General features: G+C 45.5%; 1 protein-coding gene across 4 annotated transcripts; it reads left to right on the top strand.

Moving 5' to 3' along the window:
- The first annotated feature begins 535 nt into the window (after positions 1-535).
- LOC141810363 (UPF0606 protein KIAA1549) lies at positions 536-15,584 on the top strand. Of its 4 annotated transcripts, none has more exons than XM_074697820.1 (21): positions 536-833; positions 1,907-2,127; positions 5,334-6,560; positions 6,642-6,724; positions 8,044-8,343; positions 8,424-8,610; positions 8,691-8,750; positions 8,836-8,987; positions 10,125-10,302; positions 10,402-10,586; positions 10,661-10,866; positions 10,995-11,122; positions 11,227-11,241; positions 11,373-11,563; positions 11,658-11,875; positions 12,057-12,192; positions 12,322-12,615; positions 12,699-12,751; positions 12,833-12,960; positions 13,049-13,203; positions 13,315-15,584. In XM_074697820.1, the coding sequence occupies exons 2-21, from the start codon at positions 1,962-1,964 to the stop codon at positions 13,537-13,539; spliced, it is 4,287 nt and encodes a 1,428-aa protein (XP_074553921.1). In that variant the 5' UTR covers positions 536-833; positions 1,907-1,961; the 3' UTR covers positions 13,540-15,584. The 4 variants fall into 4 exon arrangements, with proteins under 4 accessions (XP_074553921.1, XP_074553922.1, XP_074553919.1 ...); XM_074697821.1 differs by having other exon boundaries at positions 537-833; positions 11,640-11,875; positions 12,322-12,516; XM_074697818.1 differs by having other exon boundaries at positions 537-833; positions 11,640-11,875.
- Positions 15,585-16,691: the final 1,107 nt, after the last annotated feature.

Here is a 16,691-nt window from a genome sequence, read left to right as displayed (position 1 = left end):
CTGAACTCCTCATTATGTTTTGCATATTAGCATGCTAACTGTATGCTAAGCTATCACAAAAAGTATTATGTATTAAAAAATTGTCTGCCAGTTTCAACTGTAGCAGGAAGCAGTACTTGTTTTAAACTTACCAAAGCACTTTAGCGGCTAACAGTTAGCCACCATGACTCAGCTTTTAATGCTAACATAGCTAACAAGTGTTGAATTGTTGCTGTCCAGCGTGTCAGTGTTCCACAGGGGGCGCCAGAGAATACATGGACTTAGGCAGAAGCCAGAGAACTTGAGTTGCCTTCTCCAGGCCACCGTAGATTTATGTTCTGATCCAAAACTAGACCCTAAAAGTAAGATTGTTTGAGTATGGGGAGTGCAAAATAATTTATTGACACTTAGTCTGACCTAGATCTGTCAGTTCAGTTTCTGACAGAACTGATCCATCTCTCTGTCTCTCTCCCTCTGTGTGTGTGTGTGTGTGTGTGTGTGTGTGTGTGTGTGTGTGTGTGTGTGTGTGTGTGTGTGTGTGTGTGTGTGTGTGTGTGTGTGAAAAACAAGATGTCGTTTGAATTGTAGATCTGATCACCTGACGCGGAGACTGGTCGGACTGGTACCGGGACCGACGTGCTTTGTATTCATCTAACGGATCCGAAACAAGCAGCGTCAGGTCCAGATCTTCGAACTCCGTCTTCGTCTCGTGCAGGATGAGGAGGTGAAAAAGACTGCGGGCTGATGAAGGTCTGATTCTGCGGGGACTCTCCTCCTCCTCCTCCCGCGCAGGGAGCGCGCCGCGCGGCTGCGGAGAGGCGTGACGCGCCGGAACCGCATCTCCAGGATGGCAGGTAGGTGTGAGCGCTATGTGAGGATTTAGCCGGTAATGCTCGCCCGGATCGGATCGGCTCGGCTTCCTCTCTTTTTAAACCTTATGCTTAGTTGATCCGTGAGGCTGCGGGTCTGGTCCGCATCGCTGGGACTCGGTGTCGGTGCAGCTCCAGCTGCAGCTCTGCACCGCTCACATGAAGCAAAGAGGCAGGGAGGCGGCTCCGCTGATCTGGACCAGAACCGGATCATAATTATAACCGGATTCCTGCATGCAAACACGTGAAACCGGGTCGAGGAGGAGGGCACGGATGCTCTGCAGCTGTGGCCCGGGACGGAGCCTGAAGAGCGGCAAAAGAGCAGCGGGGTGTCCGCGAAGGAGGAAGGCAGGCCGGGGTGTCTGTCCAATAATGGGGTCAGTGTGAGAGGAGACCGAGCCGAGCCGAGCCAGGCCAGCAGAGGTGTGAGAGGCCTGAAACTGAGCTGAGCTGGACCAGAGCAAAACCGAACAGAAAGAGAAAGGAAAGGAGATTCAAAGGGAATAAATTAATTAAATATTTAAAAAATCTTTTGAGGGAGAGTCATTTAAACCCTTATTAACGTGAGTAGTAATCCATTGATCAGAGAAGTTCAGACAACAACCTGCTGATAATCGTTCAATAATTGATTATTGGTCCGTTTGATCATGTGGTTGCTTGTGATTCACAGCTAATTTACTTAAACTCCCTAGAGGGACTCAGTTCACTTATGATCCCCACAGTGAGGCATCACTGGAGTCAGGGTGTCTTTTGAGGGTCTGTATCTGTGGTATTAATTATTAAATAGTAAAATTCTAGGTCATTGTTATCCTCAAGTTTAAAAGGGTCAGGCTTTCACATCCATTTTTTTTTTTACTTAAAAAGGACTGAATCATGATTAAGCAACAAAAAACTGATGATTTATTTCTGTGAATTGTTTCCAAAAAGCATCTGATGACTTTGAGTCCAGCTCTCTCAAACAGGTTTTTGTTTCTCAGCTAAATGTTTCTACTGACCCAGATTAGGTAGATAAATACTTCACAGTGATTTTGACCTGGTGGGGTCTCTCTGTGCTTCAGGTCCTCCTGAAGGGCCCTCCGCTCTCTGTACAGGGATCAAACTCGTGGCTCTCTGATGAACATGGATCCTGTGATCCCGGCGGGCCCTGGCTCCAAGACCAGTGCCAGGACCAGGACCAGGATGGAGCTTAGAGCCTCAACCAGCAGACGTACACTCGCTGTGATCCTGCTGGTGGCTGGCATGCTGGTTTCCATGGTGGCATCAAGCTCACCTGCTGCAGGTGAGCTGAGATTTAAAGGTGCAGTTCGCAGGTGTCACAGGTCAGAAATCAAGGTGTAGGTCTTCAGTTTGATGATGTGGATGTTTAACTGGCAGGGAGCCGCTTTCCTTAATTTTCGGGGATCAGGGATCAGCCCATCCTTGCATATGAAACTAATTTTATATACCTCCGGGAAGGTCTGTCAGCCAGCCTTTGTTGCTATTTGCTCTGAGACCTATAACTCAGGACACTTAATTGGTTGTTTAAGTTAAAAACCATAAAGATTTTGTTGCTTCAAAGGCATTGATCAATGATTTTCAGTTAATTAAGATTGCAACATTGAAGGTAAATGCCGTCATTTATAAGAAAATTTTAAAAAATTGGTTTCGACCCAATTGGTGATCAGTGATTGGCCAGGAAACTGTAATGGGTGCACCCTTACGTTGAGGTGTATCATGGGTAGTGTAGGCTCAAGAGTTTTTGTCCTACAGTTCTCACCCTAAGGTGCCCTTGACCCCGCCAAAATAAAACACTGCAGAGTAAGAGCAGCAGAAGTAGAACGGAGAAAGAAAAGGATGGTTGAAACACACAACTGTCTCGAAACCTCATTAACAAAAACTGTAGCTGACTTCAGAGGACGGAGTTATTCATCTAACTCCAGCTTAACTGTTTTAGTGTTTTTGCGTGTAACTTAAATATTCTGTTCAGTCAGATTTCATCATTTCAAACATCAGAGTCACACAACACAAACTAACTCACTGACAAAGACAAAGGTAGACTGTCCCCTATACATTCAAAGTCATTCTTTAAATGCAATCTGGTGTGTGTAGAGCGTGATGTCCAAGCTGTTAAAAGTTAAAAGAATTATCGTCTTCTTCTTTAACAAAGATTTCAAACATAAAGAACATGAAATTAAAACAATCAGATAAGAATATTTTAAACATAGTGACCAGGTTTAAAATACCAGAATTCATCCATCATCCACTTATTTTAGGACACACCTGACCTTTGACCCCAGAACTACCTGTAGGAACAGGACCTTCCTTATAAGTACATGTGATGGCTGTCAGTGAGGCAGAAATAAATCTTATTGAGTCTTCCTCCTCCTCCACATCCTCATCCTCCCACTACTACTGACTCACACACTCACACGCACAAACATACACACAGTCTGATGTCACAATAAGGATCGTCGGGTTTATATCTTGCAGAGTGAAACAGAGCAAACACACAGTCAACGACATTTAAATGAATTGAGCTGATCAGCCTTGATTAATATGCTGAATTGAACAGATTTAAGAGAGGTAGGTGTCAGAGTTTGATATAAAGAGGTCTTTCTGTTTGTGTTTGAAATGCAACGGTCAGAGCTTTTACTTTGAAAGAGGAAGAAAGGAGGTGAGGAGAGGAAAGGATCTTTTTGCAGTCATAAATCACTTCAGACTGAGCACGCTCAAAAGATGACTTCCTGTTCATCTATCGTTCTCTCTATCTATCCATCCATCTATATGTCTAATCTATCTCATCTGGGTTCCCTCTATCCCTCTCTTTCTCTCCACTACGAGGGCGTCTCCTCTTGAATACTGATGATTCGTCTCTCTCCTGCACGTGATGCTGCCGCAAAGCACTGCGTCACCACGGCAACCAGGCACTAGATGAGAGCAAGCAAGCGAGAGAGAGGGTGTGTGTGTGTGTGTGTGTGAAAGATGACACAAAGACAAACAGGTTAAAAGAGACTGCAGAGGGAAAAGAGAAAACAAGAAACAGGATGTTGGGAAAAAAATATAACCCTAACACACGTCTAGGAACAACAAGAAAATTTTATTGTTCATAAAAATGATTAAATGCAGAAATGACAAGAGTCCCGTAAATTTAATGTATGTTAGGTTTAGATCTTAGCATAAAGACAGACAGAAACAGCTGGGCTTTTCATTATTTAGGACACATCTTAACCTCACTGATGAGTGTTTTATAACAAGCCATTTTCCTTATCAGCACACACAGTAAAGTGTTAAATTTCCTGTGCCAAACAAACCCACTTTGAAAAAAACAACAATGTATCCATCTGCCCAGTGAGTCTCCCAGCATGACGGAGACTAAACTCCAAAGCCGATATCTAAATATAAATCAGGACCACATTTAAAAAAGAGACATGGCTGTCCCAGTAGATAAGAGGCTTGTTTCCTCATGGATTTTAAGCACTAGTCAGGACTCCTGTAAAATTACAAATTCTCATGTTTGTCTCTAAAGTTTGTCAGGGGGATGATGCTTGTCAGTTCAATTTTTTTATTTTACCATTTTTAGATTTCACTCATGGTTTTCAGAATTGTTTGGTGAGCTTTGTGTTTTTCAGGACTGTCCCGTTTGCCAGGTTACTTTAAAAGAATTTTTTCTTAGTCTGGATTTTTGTCTTTGTTATAACTATGATTGTGATCAGGTCTCCATTGTTCTGAAGGACTAAAGGCTTTGTTATGAATTTCATATTTCGTCAGGATGTCCTTTTTTAAGGACTCTGTTGTTTTTTCAGGACTCCAACACTTAATAAGTCTCGTTGGCTTATCAGCACTGTTGTGTTTTTATAGCATTTGGATGTTGGTCAGGGAGTTTAATTTCTATCAGAATCTGCATATCTGTCCTTACTTCGAGGTTAGGGATGCTTGATATATCGGTATCAATATTGATATTGGCCGATGTTGGTCATTTTTTAAGGTATCGTATCGGCCGATATTTACTTGTTAGCTGCTGACCATTTTCAGACCATCTTGAACGATCTTTCAAGACCCAAATAATCTTGTTTTCTACTACTATGTAAACCCCAAAACTACCTAAAAAGAGTGGACTCTCTTTTTTATGTATCTCTTCCTGTCCTTGATAAAAAAAACAGACAAAATGTACTTTTTTGATCACGTTCATCCCGGGAAATCAATCCTTTGATCCTCTCCATGGACGTCTTTTCTCACGATTGCACCGCTCTTTCTCTCTGAACTACCTCGACACATCATCTCAGATTGTTTTTTTATCGGTAAATATTGGTTATCGGCCATAACAACAATATTGATATCGGATATTGGTATCAGACAAAATGTTCATATCATAGGACACTGATCTTTGTTGAGGTTACCCAGTTTGCCAGGACTTTTACGTTTGCCATGTTTTTACGGACCCTAAAGCTCGTCAGGACTCTCATTATTTGGTCAGGTGAGAAGTATAACCCGTCTTTTCTCCCACAGGTGTGCTGGACGTTAACAGGACAAAAGAGTCTGTATCAGATCCTTCATCATCACTGCCTTCCTCCTCCTCCTCCTCCTCTCCTTCCCGACCCTTGGCCCCTAGCATGCCACAAGACTCTGGTTATCGTGGTAACACCGGTGGGGCAGGCTCAGCGGAGGACTCAGACTCTGGTGCTCAAGGGATTCACCTCCTACTGAGACCCCCAGACCTTTTGTCCCCCAGTCTACCTCCACCTCTCCCTCCTCACAACCAGCCTACCCTCACCCCTCCTCCCCCCTGGGAGCAGGGTCCGTCTTTAGAGGAGGCCTGGGGTTCTGGAGACTACCTAGAAACTCTTTCCTTTATGGTGCCTGATGGGGAGGAGCTGGCTCTGGCCACCCCCCTGCCCAACCACCCTTATGATGAGGATGATGGAGGGGACTGGGTCTCTTATGACACCACCTTCCCAGCTCGTCCCACCCTCCCCCTCTCCTCCCGCCTTCCCCTCTCACCCTCTTCCCCCACCCCCAGAATCCCCTTGCACACTCGCCCCACTCATCCTGACGTCTTTCCTACCTGGGACGAGGACTATGACATGGAGGACATGATGCCTCTGGAGCCGACGGAGCTGCTGCTGCCGGACATGAACAGTCTGGAGTATTACACAAACCTGCTGGCACGGGAGAAGGAGAGGGAGAGAGAAAGGGAGAAAGACCAGGTCAACCAGACCATCTTAAAACCCCCCATTAGTCCTACCGTGACCCAAACGCCAAGTACCCTTCCATCTCCATCCCCAAGCTCTGGTCCTCCTCGAGGACAGGAGCCAAAACGCCCCCCAGTTGGACCTACCCCTCCTCTCACCCTTTCACCTACACTCACAGGTGAGGAAAGGCTACACCCACCATCAACCACCTTGAGAACTCCTTCTGCACCTTCCCCTCCTGCTCCTAAACCCAAAGACCACGCCCCACCACCAGGCAGACACCCTCTGCGACCCCCTTCAAACACCACCAGCCGGGTGCCTCCTCCTCCCCCATTGGGACCCCCCACACGCCCAGACAGGCCTCCTGTGATTGTAGAAAAGCCTCCACCCACACGGACTACCACCAAGGCTACCACCACCCAGATCACTGTCATCAGCCTCACCAGGGCGCCCCCGGTCACCACACCTAAAGTGGCTCAGACCCCGCCCACCAGACAGTACCTGTGTAACGTCACCAAGCCGGAGCTGTACCTGGTCAGAGTTGGTGAGTGAAGCTATGGTTGATCATGTGACAGGGACTAACTGCCTCACAGTCAGCTTGACCGTGTCTGTTTCTCTCTTGCAGTCAGTTCCAGAGGTTCACCAGCTGGTTTTAGCCAGGTGAGAGACCTTCTGAAGAAAGAGTTCAACCGCTCAGTGGAGCTACAGGTAAGCACACCTTTAGATCAAGCTATTGCCCCGTCTCCACCAAGCTGTTCAGTTCAGCTCGAAACTATAAACAAAAACTAAAATTTAAAATACATCGCAGTTAACTCAAACTGATAAAAACTAGAAAAGGAAACAAAAACGATAAGTAAACTGAAACTGTATCTTGTGTTCACAAAACTAACTGAAAATGATAGACAAAATTCCCTTAGTTATAATTTTTGACAATATTAATAGCCTTTAGGATTTAAATTAATCCGACACATTTTCCCAGCAGTTGTCAGTGCCCTACTGCACCATCATACTGGCGTATAGGGATGAGCTTGTTTACTGCGCTGACTGGCTGTGTGCTGTGCTGAGACGAAACGTAGTGGAGCAATGAATCAGAGCATCTGTAATAGTTTAATTGTTACAGAGTCCAAGTTTTTATTTATTGAAGCTCATATTATATTGTTTTTTACAATTTATGTTCATATCATTTTTATGTAATTTATGACAACATTATTCTATACAATTGATGCTTATATTTTTTATACTAAGTTTATATTATTTTCTTGTGTTTAAGGCAGCAGCCAACATTTCGGTATCAGCATTGACTGAGCAGTGAGCACTATGTTAGACTTGAAACTAAACAGTATGACCAAATATTTACTCTGACCTTTTTGAATCCTGCACCTGGTTAAAAAGGTATGAAAAAACTAAAATTAAACTAAAACTAAAATAAAACTAAGCCTTGTTGCAAAAATCAAAACTAAATAAAAACTAGAATGCCCGCTCTAAAACTAATTAAAACTAAACTGTAATGGGAAATAAAATGTCAAAACTAACTAAAACTAAACTATAATGACAAATCCGAAACTATTATAACCTAATTAATTATAATTATAATAATAATTGACGAGCCATCCCACTTTTTGGGACCCTTCCATAGGGGTGCTAGACTAAACCGAACCGATCTTGGAAGGTGGAGCTACAACACTGCAGACCATTGATTGGTCAAAAAAATCGTCACTTACCATGCAACAGCGGCTGTACTTCTCCAGGCGTCACACAGTCTTCTCTGAAAGAGAAAGTTGGATTTATTAGTGGGGTACACTGTGTCATGCTGCTATGGCGTCACACTATTGTGTTACTGATGGCATCCAGCTTACACGCCACCAACCATGAGTGGAAACACAAGCAAGACCTAGCTTAACCGGGCCAACCAGTACCAAACCATACCGATCTAATCCAGACTGCTTGGTGGAGATGGAGCTTTTGACATCACTTTAACGATACCATGTGGTTGACATTTGTCTATCATCTGACTTTTTCCTGATCAGTTCCTGAGAACCCCGTCCAGTTTCGCCTTCCGTGTTGTGTCCGGACCGCTGATCTACACAGCGATCTCTGTCATAAACGCCCTCCGCTCACCACCACGCAGCGCTGGTCCGATTCCCACTGTGTCACCACTCTACACCATACCTGACCTCAGGTACCAGGTGCACTCTGTGCTGCAGTTCGTCCCCGCCCACATCGACGTCCGAATCTGTAACTTCAGCGAGCGGGTGGAGAAGGGGCTGATGATGGCGTACGCTGAGACACGGAGACGGTCGCATGAGACAGGAAATGTCAGCATACAGGTGAGTCTTTTGATTATTTCTAGACAAAGAATGCAACAACTTGGTGAGCTGTGTGTAATTTTATTGGCTGTCTTCTCCAGCTGTTAAACATCACTATGAGCATGACCCTCCTGGATGCAGAGAAGAAAGTTCCAGTTGATATTACCTTTGCGGTACGTGATGGGCGGGACTATCTCCCGGGGTCAGAGGTCAGCGAACATCTAAGGAAGCTAAACCTGGTGGAATTCAGCTTTTACGTCGGATTTCCAGCCCTACAGATTGCAGAACGTATGACAAACACATTAAAGCATATACACTTGTCAGTGCGTGTAAATACACGAGTGTTAAACTGTGTTAAATGTTTACAGCGTTTCACTACCCTGAGCTCAACACGTCTTATCACCTGCGCTCCACCTGGATCCGAACAGGTGAGAACATCACCCCTGCTGTTTCAAAATGTGACTTTCTGTGAAACCACCAGGAATTACTGTGTGTTTGTGCCTGTGTGTGTAGTTCTGTTGGGTGTTCAGGAGCAGCTGGTATCAGAGAGGAGTTTTAAAGCACGTCTGGAGAGACGTCTGGCTCTGCTGCTGGAGGAGGGACTACAGGGAGCCAGCAGGAGGCGCTGGAGGAGAGCTACAGCTGTGGGCAACAACAGTCTGCAGGTACACAGAACGCTGGAGGTGACTTTTTACAGGGATGTAGACATATTGTACCAGTGAATAAACATACAGGTATAACTGGTGTTTATGACAGGGTGTCCGCCAGGTCTTAAAAAGTATTAAAAGTTGATAAATCAATTGTGGGAAAATTAAGGCCCTTAAAAAGTATTAAAAAGTCTTAATCGTAATGTTATGAGGTATTAAATTTTATTGGTATTCAAGCTTTGACTCCAAAAGTATCCACGAATATTTATTTTCCTCTTTGTGTCTGTTACAAACTAACCTGATACGCCAGACAGACAGTTCCATATATTCACCACGGAAATAGTCCATCTGATTTGAAAATGTTTTCAGGGTCTGAACCTTCAAAAATAACCACACCTGGTGATTGGACGATCATTTTGCTCATCACACTCATCACAGACCAGCGTGAGGATCTGGAAAAAGCTTTAGCAGCTCAAATATTTCTCTCTAGATTAGAAGAGTTTCTCAAGTCTCCTGAGAAAATTTCTCTGACTTTTGAGGACCTGGGATCTTGGATTCTCATGATTCAGGCTTCCCCTGATCTCAGTTGTTTTGGAACAAATTTTCTTTGTTAAAATCACCTTTTTACTGGATACAAGGTGATGAGATAAGGTATTTATCAATACAGTTACGTAGCGCTGTAGTTTGAGACGTGACACCAAGCAAAGTTGTAATTTTATGAGGTGCGGGCTATACGTGGCGCTAGCAGCTGAACATATCTGTAGGCTAATGTGACAACTAACTCAGTTTGTACAGTAGTTTAGTAGCCGTCCGTATGTATTTTATGCAAGTTGGCCATAAATAACTGTTACTTGCTGTGGTAATGGGAATGTCAATTAACCTGCCTTTAGTTTCATTTCTTCTTTCAAGCTTTACTCCTTCTCATCTTACCTAATTTATGTTAAAGTGAAAACTACAATCATCAAAGATTGGTTGCTAACAGCAGCTTAAAGTCGCAGTAAGGTCTTAAGACTTTGTGAAAGGTTTTTTAAAAAGTCTTAAAAAGGTATTGAATTTAACTTCAGGATTTCAGCATATACCCTGTTATGTCAGTGACTGAATCAGGGTTATGAGTCCAAATCTTTCTCGATCTAAACTGTGGATTTGTTGTCTCAGGTGGTTCGGGTTTCAAGGATGTCTGGCCCAGAACGCCCTCTTGAGATCTTGTACTTTGTCGAGGGTCCAGGTGGTGAACGAATTCCAGCAGAGGCCGCAGCAGCTACTCTGAACCGTGTTGACCTCCAAAGAGCTGCCATTGTCCTTGGACACCGCGTTCAGAGACCCCTTGCCCAACGTGAGTCCAGACCTGAATCTACTCTGAACACAGATCATAGACCACCTCTTTCCGCTCATGTCTCATCCTTCCCTGTGTGTCTCACCTATTTGTTTGCAGCGGCAGAAACCCTGTCCGTCCCTCCTGCAGAGACTCAGAGCAGCAGTATCTGGCTGATCGTGGGTGTGGTTGTCCCGGTCCTTCTCGCCGTCTTTATCATCATCATCCTCTACTGGAAGCTGTGTGGTTCAGAGAAGCTGGAGTTCCAGCCAGATGCCATTAACACCATCCAGCAGAGGCAAAAGGTCAGTTGTCAACAGGAAGCGGTTGTTTTTTCTTGTTACTGAGGTTCTGACAGCTGATCTGTGTCCGCTCTCAGCTTCAGGCTCCCAGCGTGAAAGGCTTTGACTTTGCCAAGCTCCACCTCGGTCAACACAGCAAAGACGACATCATGGTGATCCAGGAGCCTGGCCCGCTGCCCGTCCCTGTCAAGGAGGCAACACCTTCTGACGGCGGAGATCTCAATACACCCAAATCCAAAGGCTCGTCCACCAAGGCAGCACGGTCTGGCCGCCGAAGGGGCAGGTAGGGCTCCACTTAGCAACCATAAATATTTTTATTGGGCCAATTTGGACAGAAATGTCCAAGACTGTCAGAACTTTGGAACACTCAGAACATGATTCAGAAACATGAATCTGTTTCTCTGAGTTCAGGCTCAGCCCATCAGATGGCGACTCATTAGGGAGTGACCAATCCAGTGGCAGAGAATCAGCAGAAGAAAGCACTCGACCTGTGGCCACACCAAGTGAGGGCAAACAACACAGGAAGACGCCCAAAAATGGTAAAAGATGCTGTGACATCATCACCTGGACTGATTGGTCCAGTGCATACATATTTGCTAAACACTGCTGTGTGTGTTTTTTTTTCACTGCTCTTGGTCTGAAGGGAGGGGCAAGATGGGTAAGTTTACACCCTAAAACTACCATCACCTTATCAATAATAAAATATCGTAAAAATCTTTTATAGTCAAATTACTGCAGTGCTGAGACCTTTATTTACTTCTTATACCTCATCCCTCTGACCCTTACCAGGGAGTGGTCCTGATGAACTTCTCTCCTCATCCTCCATCTTCGATCATGTGGACCGGCTGTCTCGTGGCTCATCAGACGGCACCCGTCGCCAGGCCAACAAGGTACAGCTGATAGCCATGCAACCCCGACCGAGCCCCCCTCACGCTCTCCCACAGCCCAGCCCCACCTTAACCGAGAAGGTGAACACAGAGGTGAGGGGTCACAACAAGCACACTATGCCCCTTTTTGTCTCAAACATGCTTGATATAATCAAATGCTTACCTGCAGGTGGCGCTGAGACACAAGTCGGAAATTGAGCATCACAGAAACAAACTCCGGCAGCGAGCCAAGAGGCGGGGCCAGTGTGAGTTTCCGTCCATGGACGACATCATGGATGCGTTTGGAGATGGACCGGTACAGAGCGAGGTGGCACAGAGACTCTATAGCTCCGCCCATGACCACATGGACTGCATCCTACAGGCTGACGCTGCTTCACCACCAACCCCAACTGACTCCAGGAAGAGGTCAGATTCAAAACATACAAACTGATCTGATGGTTAATCTAGCAGTAAGATAAACGTATTACAAGAAGCACACCACATGCAAGCCATTAGTCGAATTGAATTTTGGCCCTTTTGACTTTCCATACAAACAAAACCAGGATCATTATAAAGTGTCTTTAAATGTATGTAACGGTCTATACAGAGGGAGGCGCTCTCCTCGGGGACGGCGGGCTCAGCCAGGACCTGGGAGTCTTCCTGACACAGACAGAGACCGGCTTCTTACCGATCAGAGTGCAACCTACAGGAAATATCCAGGACTCAACAACGTGGCCTACATGGTGAGACAAAGTCATTCATACGCAAGAATGGAAAATACTTTGGCTCCTCATGTTCTTGCCAAGTTCTTGTGAAGTGATGCTAGAACCAGTTCAGAGCTGCACTCTAGATATTTCTTTTATCTCTTGCAGTCGGACCCAGACCTGCCTCCTGACCACGGCAGTCCCTCCCCCACTGATGAGGTGTTTGACCCCGCCCCACCACCGCCCCCCTACATGCCACCTCAGCCCTCCATTGAGGAGGCACGGCAGCAGATGCACTCCCTCCTGGATGACGCCTTCGCCCTTGTGTCGCCGTCCTCACAAGGCAGCGCCGGGGTGAGCGGGGTAAGCCCTGCCCTGCCTAGCCCCTCCCCCCAGGCCCGCCCTCCAGGCAGGCAGTGGGGCTCTTACCCAGCAGCCCCTTCCCACAGCCCTTTTTCTGCAGTGAGTGTGCTGTCCTGCAGCTGAGGCCGTTTTCTGTTATATTACATTTTAGTGAAGTTTGGTTTCCTCTTCTCTTCCTGCAGAGATATGCAGAGCTGGGGATGTCTCCCACATCAGTCCAAGGCCTGCTGCAGAGGTCAGAGCCAAACTCATAAACAAGGGTCAAGTCTGCAGTCTGGACCAGAACTAGCACTGACTCTCTGTGTTATCTATCCAGACAGGGCCTGAGCTCAGGGGGGTATGTTTCTACTGGAGACCAGATGCAAGAGTCTATCTACTCCAGCAGGGGGCAGTATGATGACCCCCCTTCTTCATCCAGACCTCGACCTGTAGGGGGCAGCACAGGTAAAATCATATCTAGATATTATTTTCAAGCAATGATCTTGTTGCTTGTGTTTATTCGCTCTTGTTTACTGAATTTGTTGACCTCCAGGTGCACAGCTCCACCACTTAACCCAGGTGGGTCTATCGAGTCATATCGGTGCATACCCTGGGGTGGGGCGCAGCATGTCAGGTCCAACTGGCTCTAGCTGGAACCAGCAGCATTCAGACCAGGACCTGTCCAGACCAGGAGCCAGCAGAGAGAGTGTGAGTCTCCAGTAGTGCTCTGTTTAATATTTGATAATCACTATAAAAAAAAGAAGAGCAATAACTAATCCCATCTTTGTCTTTATTTTTCTGTTGGACATCTCTCTACAGGTGCTGTCGTTCCCAGAGTTCTCCTCCTCCTCTGTTTTCCAGATGCCCAGCTCCTCGTTGCGGGACCCACAAGCTCCACCTCTCCTTCTAACTTCACCGACCCCAGAGTACCCACCTGAGGACGCCTCACCGTCAGCGCACACCTCTGCCTCCCTCATAAAGGCAATCAGGGAGGAGCTGCGACGTCTGGCCCAGAAACAGGCAGCAGTGACTAGCTACCCGTAGACTGGTCCAGAATTGTTTGGATCAGAACTCTGGATCAGGTTTCAGCAATTACTGTTTCTGATCTCTCAGAACCTGAGAGGACTGGATTACTACCACTGATCTGATTGATCCACACGCTGGACGCTTGGAGCTAATCTACGTCTGTGCCGTTAAACACATTTTGGACCATGATCCACGTCTGAAAATAAGAGGACAGTGTCTCCGAACTGATAGACCTCCGGTACTTTACAGGGTCCCGTCTGTTCAACTATCCATCATCATTCAACTCAGTGTTCATCAGAAGGGTTTGACTCTTCATGTTTCCATTGAGGTGCTTCCTGAACCAGTTCATCAACTGATGATCCTTCCACTACATCAGTAGCCTTAGTTTTTTCCTGAAAGTTTGGAAAGTCTTTCCTGACTTGAATCGTGAATGAATCGTCTCCTGGGGGTTTGATGGGGAGCACCACCCTGAGCTTCCAGAAGGGTTAATTCTCCAAGGCTTTCCTGGAGGGGATGGTCCCTCCTGACCTTTTTTGGGAGACCATTTTTTCCTTGACATCAGTTTTGGATCTTCTCTGTCCCTTGTTGGAATCCTAGGGGAATGGTCTCTCCTGATGGTCTTGAGTGCCTGGTGCCAGTAGGACCCTCTGCAGAGATTTGGTCCTGTTGAAGTCTTTGAGGGAATGATCTCTCCTGATGGTCTTGAGTGCCTGTCTACAGTAGCACCAAGTCTCAACATAGGGTTCTGATAGTCTTAAAAGGAATTGTTTCTCCCAATGGTCTTGAGTGCCTGGTTCCATTGGGACCCTATGCAGAGATTTGGTCCTGCTAGAGTGCTGGGGAGAATGACCTCCTCTGATGGTCTTTAGTGCTTGGTTCCAATGGGACTCTTTGGTCCTGTTGGAGTCTTTGAGAAAATGATCTCTCCTGATAGTCTTGAGTGCCTGGTTACAGCAGGACCAAGTATGTGCAGAGGGTCCGGCTGGAGTCTTGGAGAGAATAGTCTCTCCTGATGGTCACAAGTGCCTGGTTACAGCAGGACCCTTTGCAGAGTTCGGTCCTTTTGTTGTCCTGGAAGAAATGGTCTCTTCTGATGGTCATGAGTGCCTGGTTTCTTTCGGCCCTCAGAGATTTGGTCCTGCTGGAGTGCTAGAGTAGGCAGTCCCTCTTGATCTTCTGGGAAGATTATGTGAGCTTTGGATTCCTTTTGATGGTCCAGGTAAAGTGTCCTTCCTAACTTTCTGGAACTGGCAAGCCCTCCTGACGTCCTGGAGAGGATTGTCCTTCGGGACCTTCTGTGGTGCTAAGCGTCAGCTTCATACCATCTCCTCATCAACCACTTATTGCCTTTCATACTCCCATCAGCCACGGGGAACTGCTTTCCTTCCATCAACCATATCAGTGAGGTCTCTGCACTGTCGACAGCTGGAGGCGGCGTTCAGGTCCTACAGCAAGGGGACACAAATAGAAAAAAAAATCTATAAAGTTGATATAAATATCTGTAAAGAGATAGAATCCCAATGAGCACAATATTAATGTAAGAGTAATTATTGGAGTATTGAGATGTTATTATTTTTTATTGCTTCTATATGAAAGTATACTTTGAACCCTTTATTTTGATGAAAAAAGACCAAACTACTGTTCTATGGTTGTATTCCTCTTGTGTTTGAGCTCGCTGTACATTAGAGCCAGGGCTTGTTTCTCAGTGGAGGCGTTGCTTACCGTAGCTGCTCGCTCGTTGTGTTCATGTATCGGTGGCAATGAAAAAAAAATATGGCTAATGCATCGCTTTGATATATCAAGATTCTTTATTGGTAATCTGTTGCATTCATCAACTTGTGGGCAGAAAAATATAGCTGAGTTTTTCTGTATGAGGCAAAGATGAAACCAGTCATTCATCACATCCAGAAACTGAAGCTGAGAAGAAACACAGAGCGTCCCCTAAAGGCTTTAGCATTCATGATACTGTAAAAATAACCACCAGTTGAATGTAATCAGTGCAGCAGTGGCTGAAAAAACCTGAGGTCGACTTCCTGCAGAGAAACTAGCATAGCAAAAAATAAGACTACGGCATGAATGGTTGTTTTTAATAAGGGCAGCTTTGGTAGTCGTCTGTTTTCAGTTCAGTAACAGACATTACCACCTTTTTCTTCTTTTTCAGTGACTCTGTGAAGCAGAGAACCATGAAGACTCTCCTTAAAACAAAGTTAGACAGACTTGATGCCACTAACACAGACATCTAATGAGACCTCAGGTTTAAAAAGCTCTGACACTTTCCATCTTCAAGTGCTGGCCGTGCTGCTGAATGACTGGTTCCCCTCTCTGCCGATCGGCTGTTTTCTTTGTCGTGTTGTAAGAAAGTCAGTCGCTCGTAAAAATCTGGTTTCAACGAGTGAGAGAGAGTTTGTTCGTCTCTGCTCTTTTTCAGCATGTTTGACTAAGTTTGAGGCTTTACTCGTGGTGTTCCAGTTAATGTTAGCATGCTGCTAAAAGATGTTAAAAACAAAGTTTTAAAAAGAAATGAGTTGTTCCACATCAAGTTTAGAGTGAGCAAAGAGTGCCATAAAACCATCGCTCATCCCGAACACAGAAGAAGAAAAAAAGAATCATATGAATCATGTTTTTTAGTTTTGCATTTCCAGAAGATATTTTTGAACCTGAATAAAGATGGTGACAGTAAACCGTGTATAAATGAAAGTGGATATGGTGTTTAATAGAAAACTATATATATATATATATATAAATATATAAAATATTTTATCCGTGATCGGTCTGCTTGAACAGACTCAAAGTTCTGCCCGACAAAAGGGCCAACACATCCTCCATGGACCAGAAACCAACCACAGAACTCTTTGCTCTGATTGGACCTAGCACCTGTCGGTTAGGCTGTAGGACTCAGGCCCACCTACAGGATCACATGGTGCTAATTCTACGACTCCAGGTGTGTCTGAAACTTGTCAGATCACAGCTGAAACGCAAAATAAAATCCTGCAGGTGTGGTGTTAATCGGACTGTGGATTGAAGCTGCTGCTCTGCAGGTTTCTCAAACTCCTCCTGAATGTTTCCTCTATGTTTTCTAGAGTTTCTGTGTTTTCTAGATCTGAGACTCTGAGTGCTGAGACGTTCACTCATGACACAGCTACAAAAGACACAGAGGGAGCCTTTGCACA

This window comes from Halichoeres trimaculatus, unplaced genomic scaffold (assembly GCF_033239565.1).
Source record: "Halichoeres trimaculatus isolate MK-OKI-2021-1 unplaced genomic scaffold, fHalTri1.1 fHalTri1_scaffold_21, whole genome shotgun sequence".
NCBI classification, from domain to species: domain Eukaryota; kingdom Metazoa; phylum Chordata; class Actinopteri; order Labriformes; family Labridae; genus Halichoeres; species Halichoeres trimaculatus.
The sequence above is the reverse complement of the archived record's forward strand: the minus strand, read 5'-3'. Positions and strand labels throughout refer to the sequence as shown.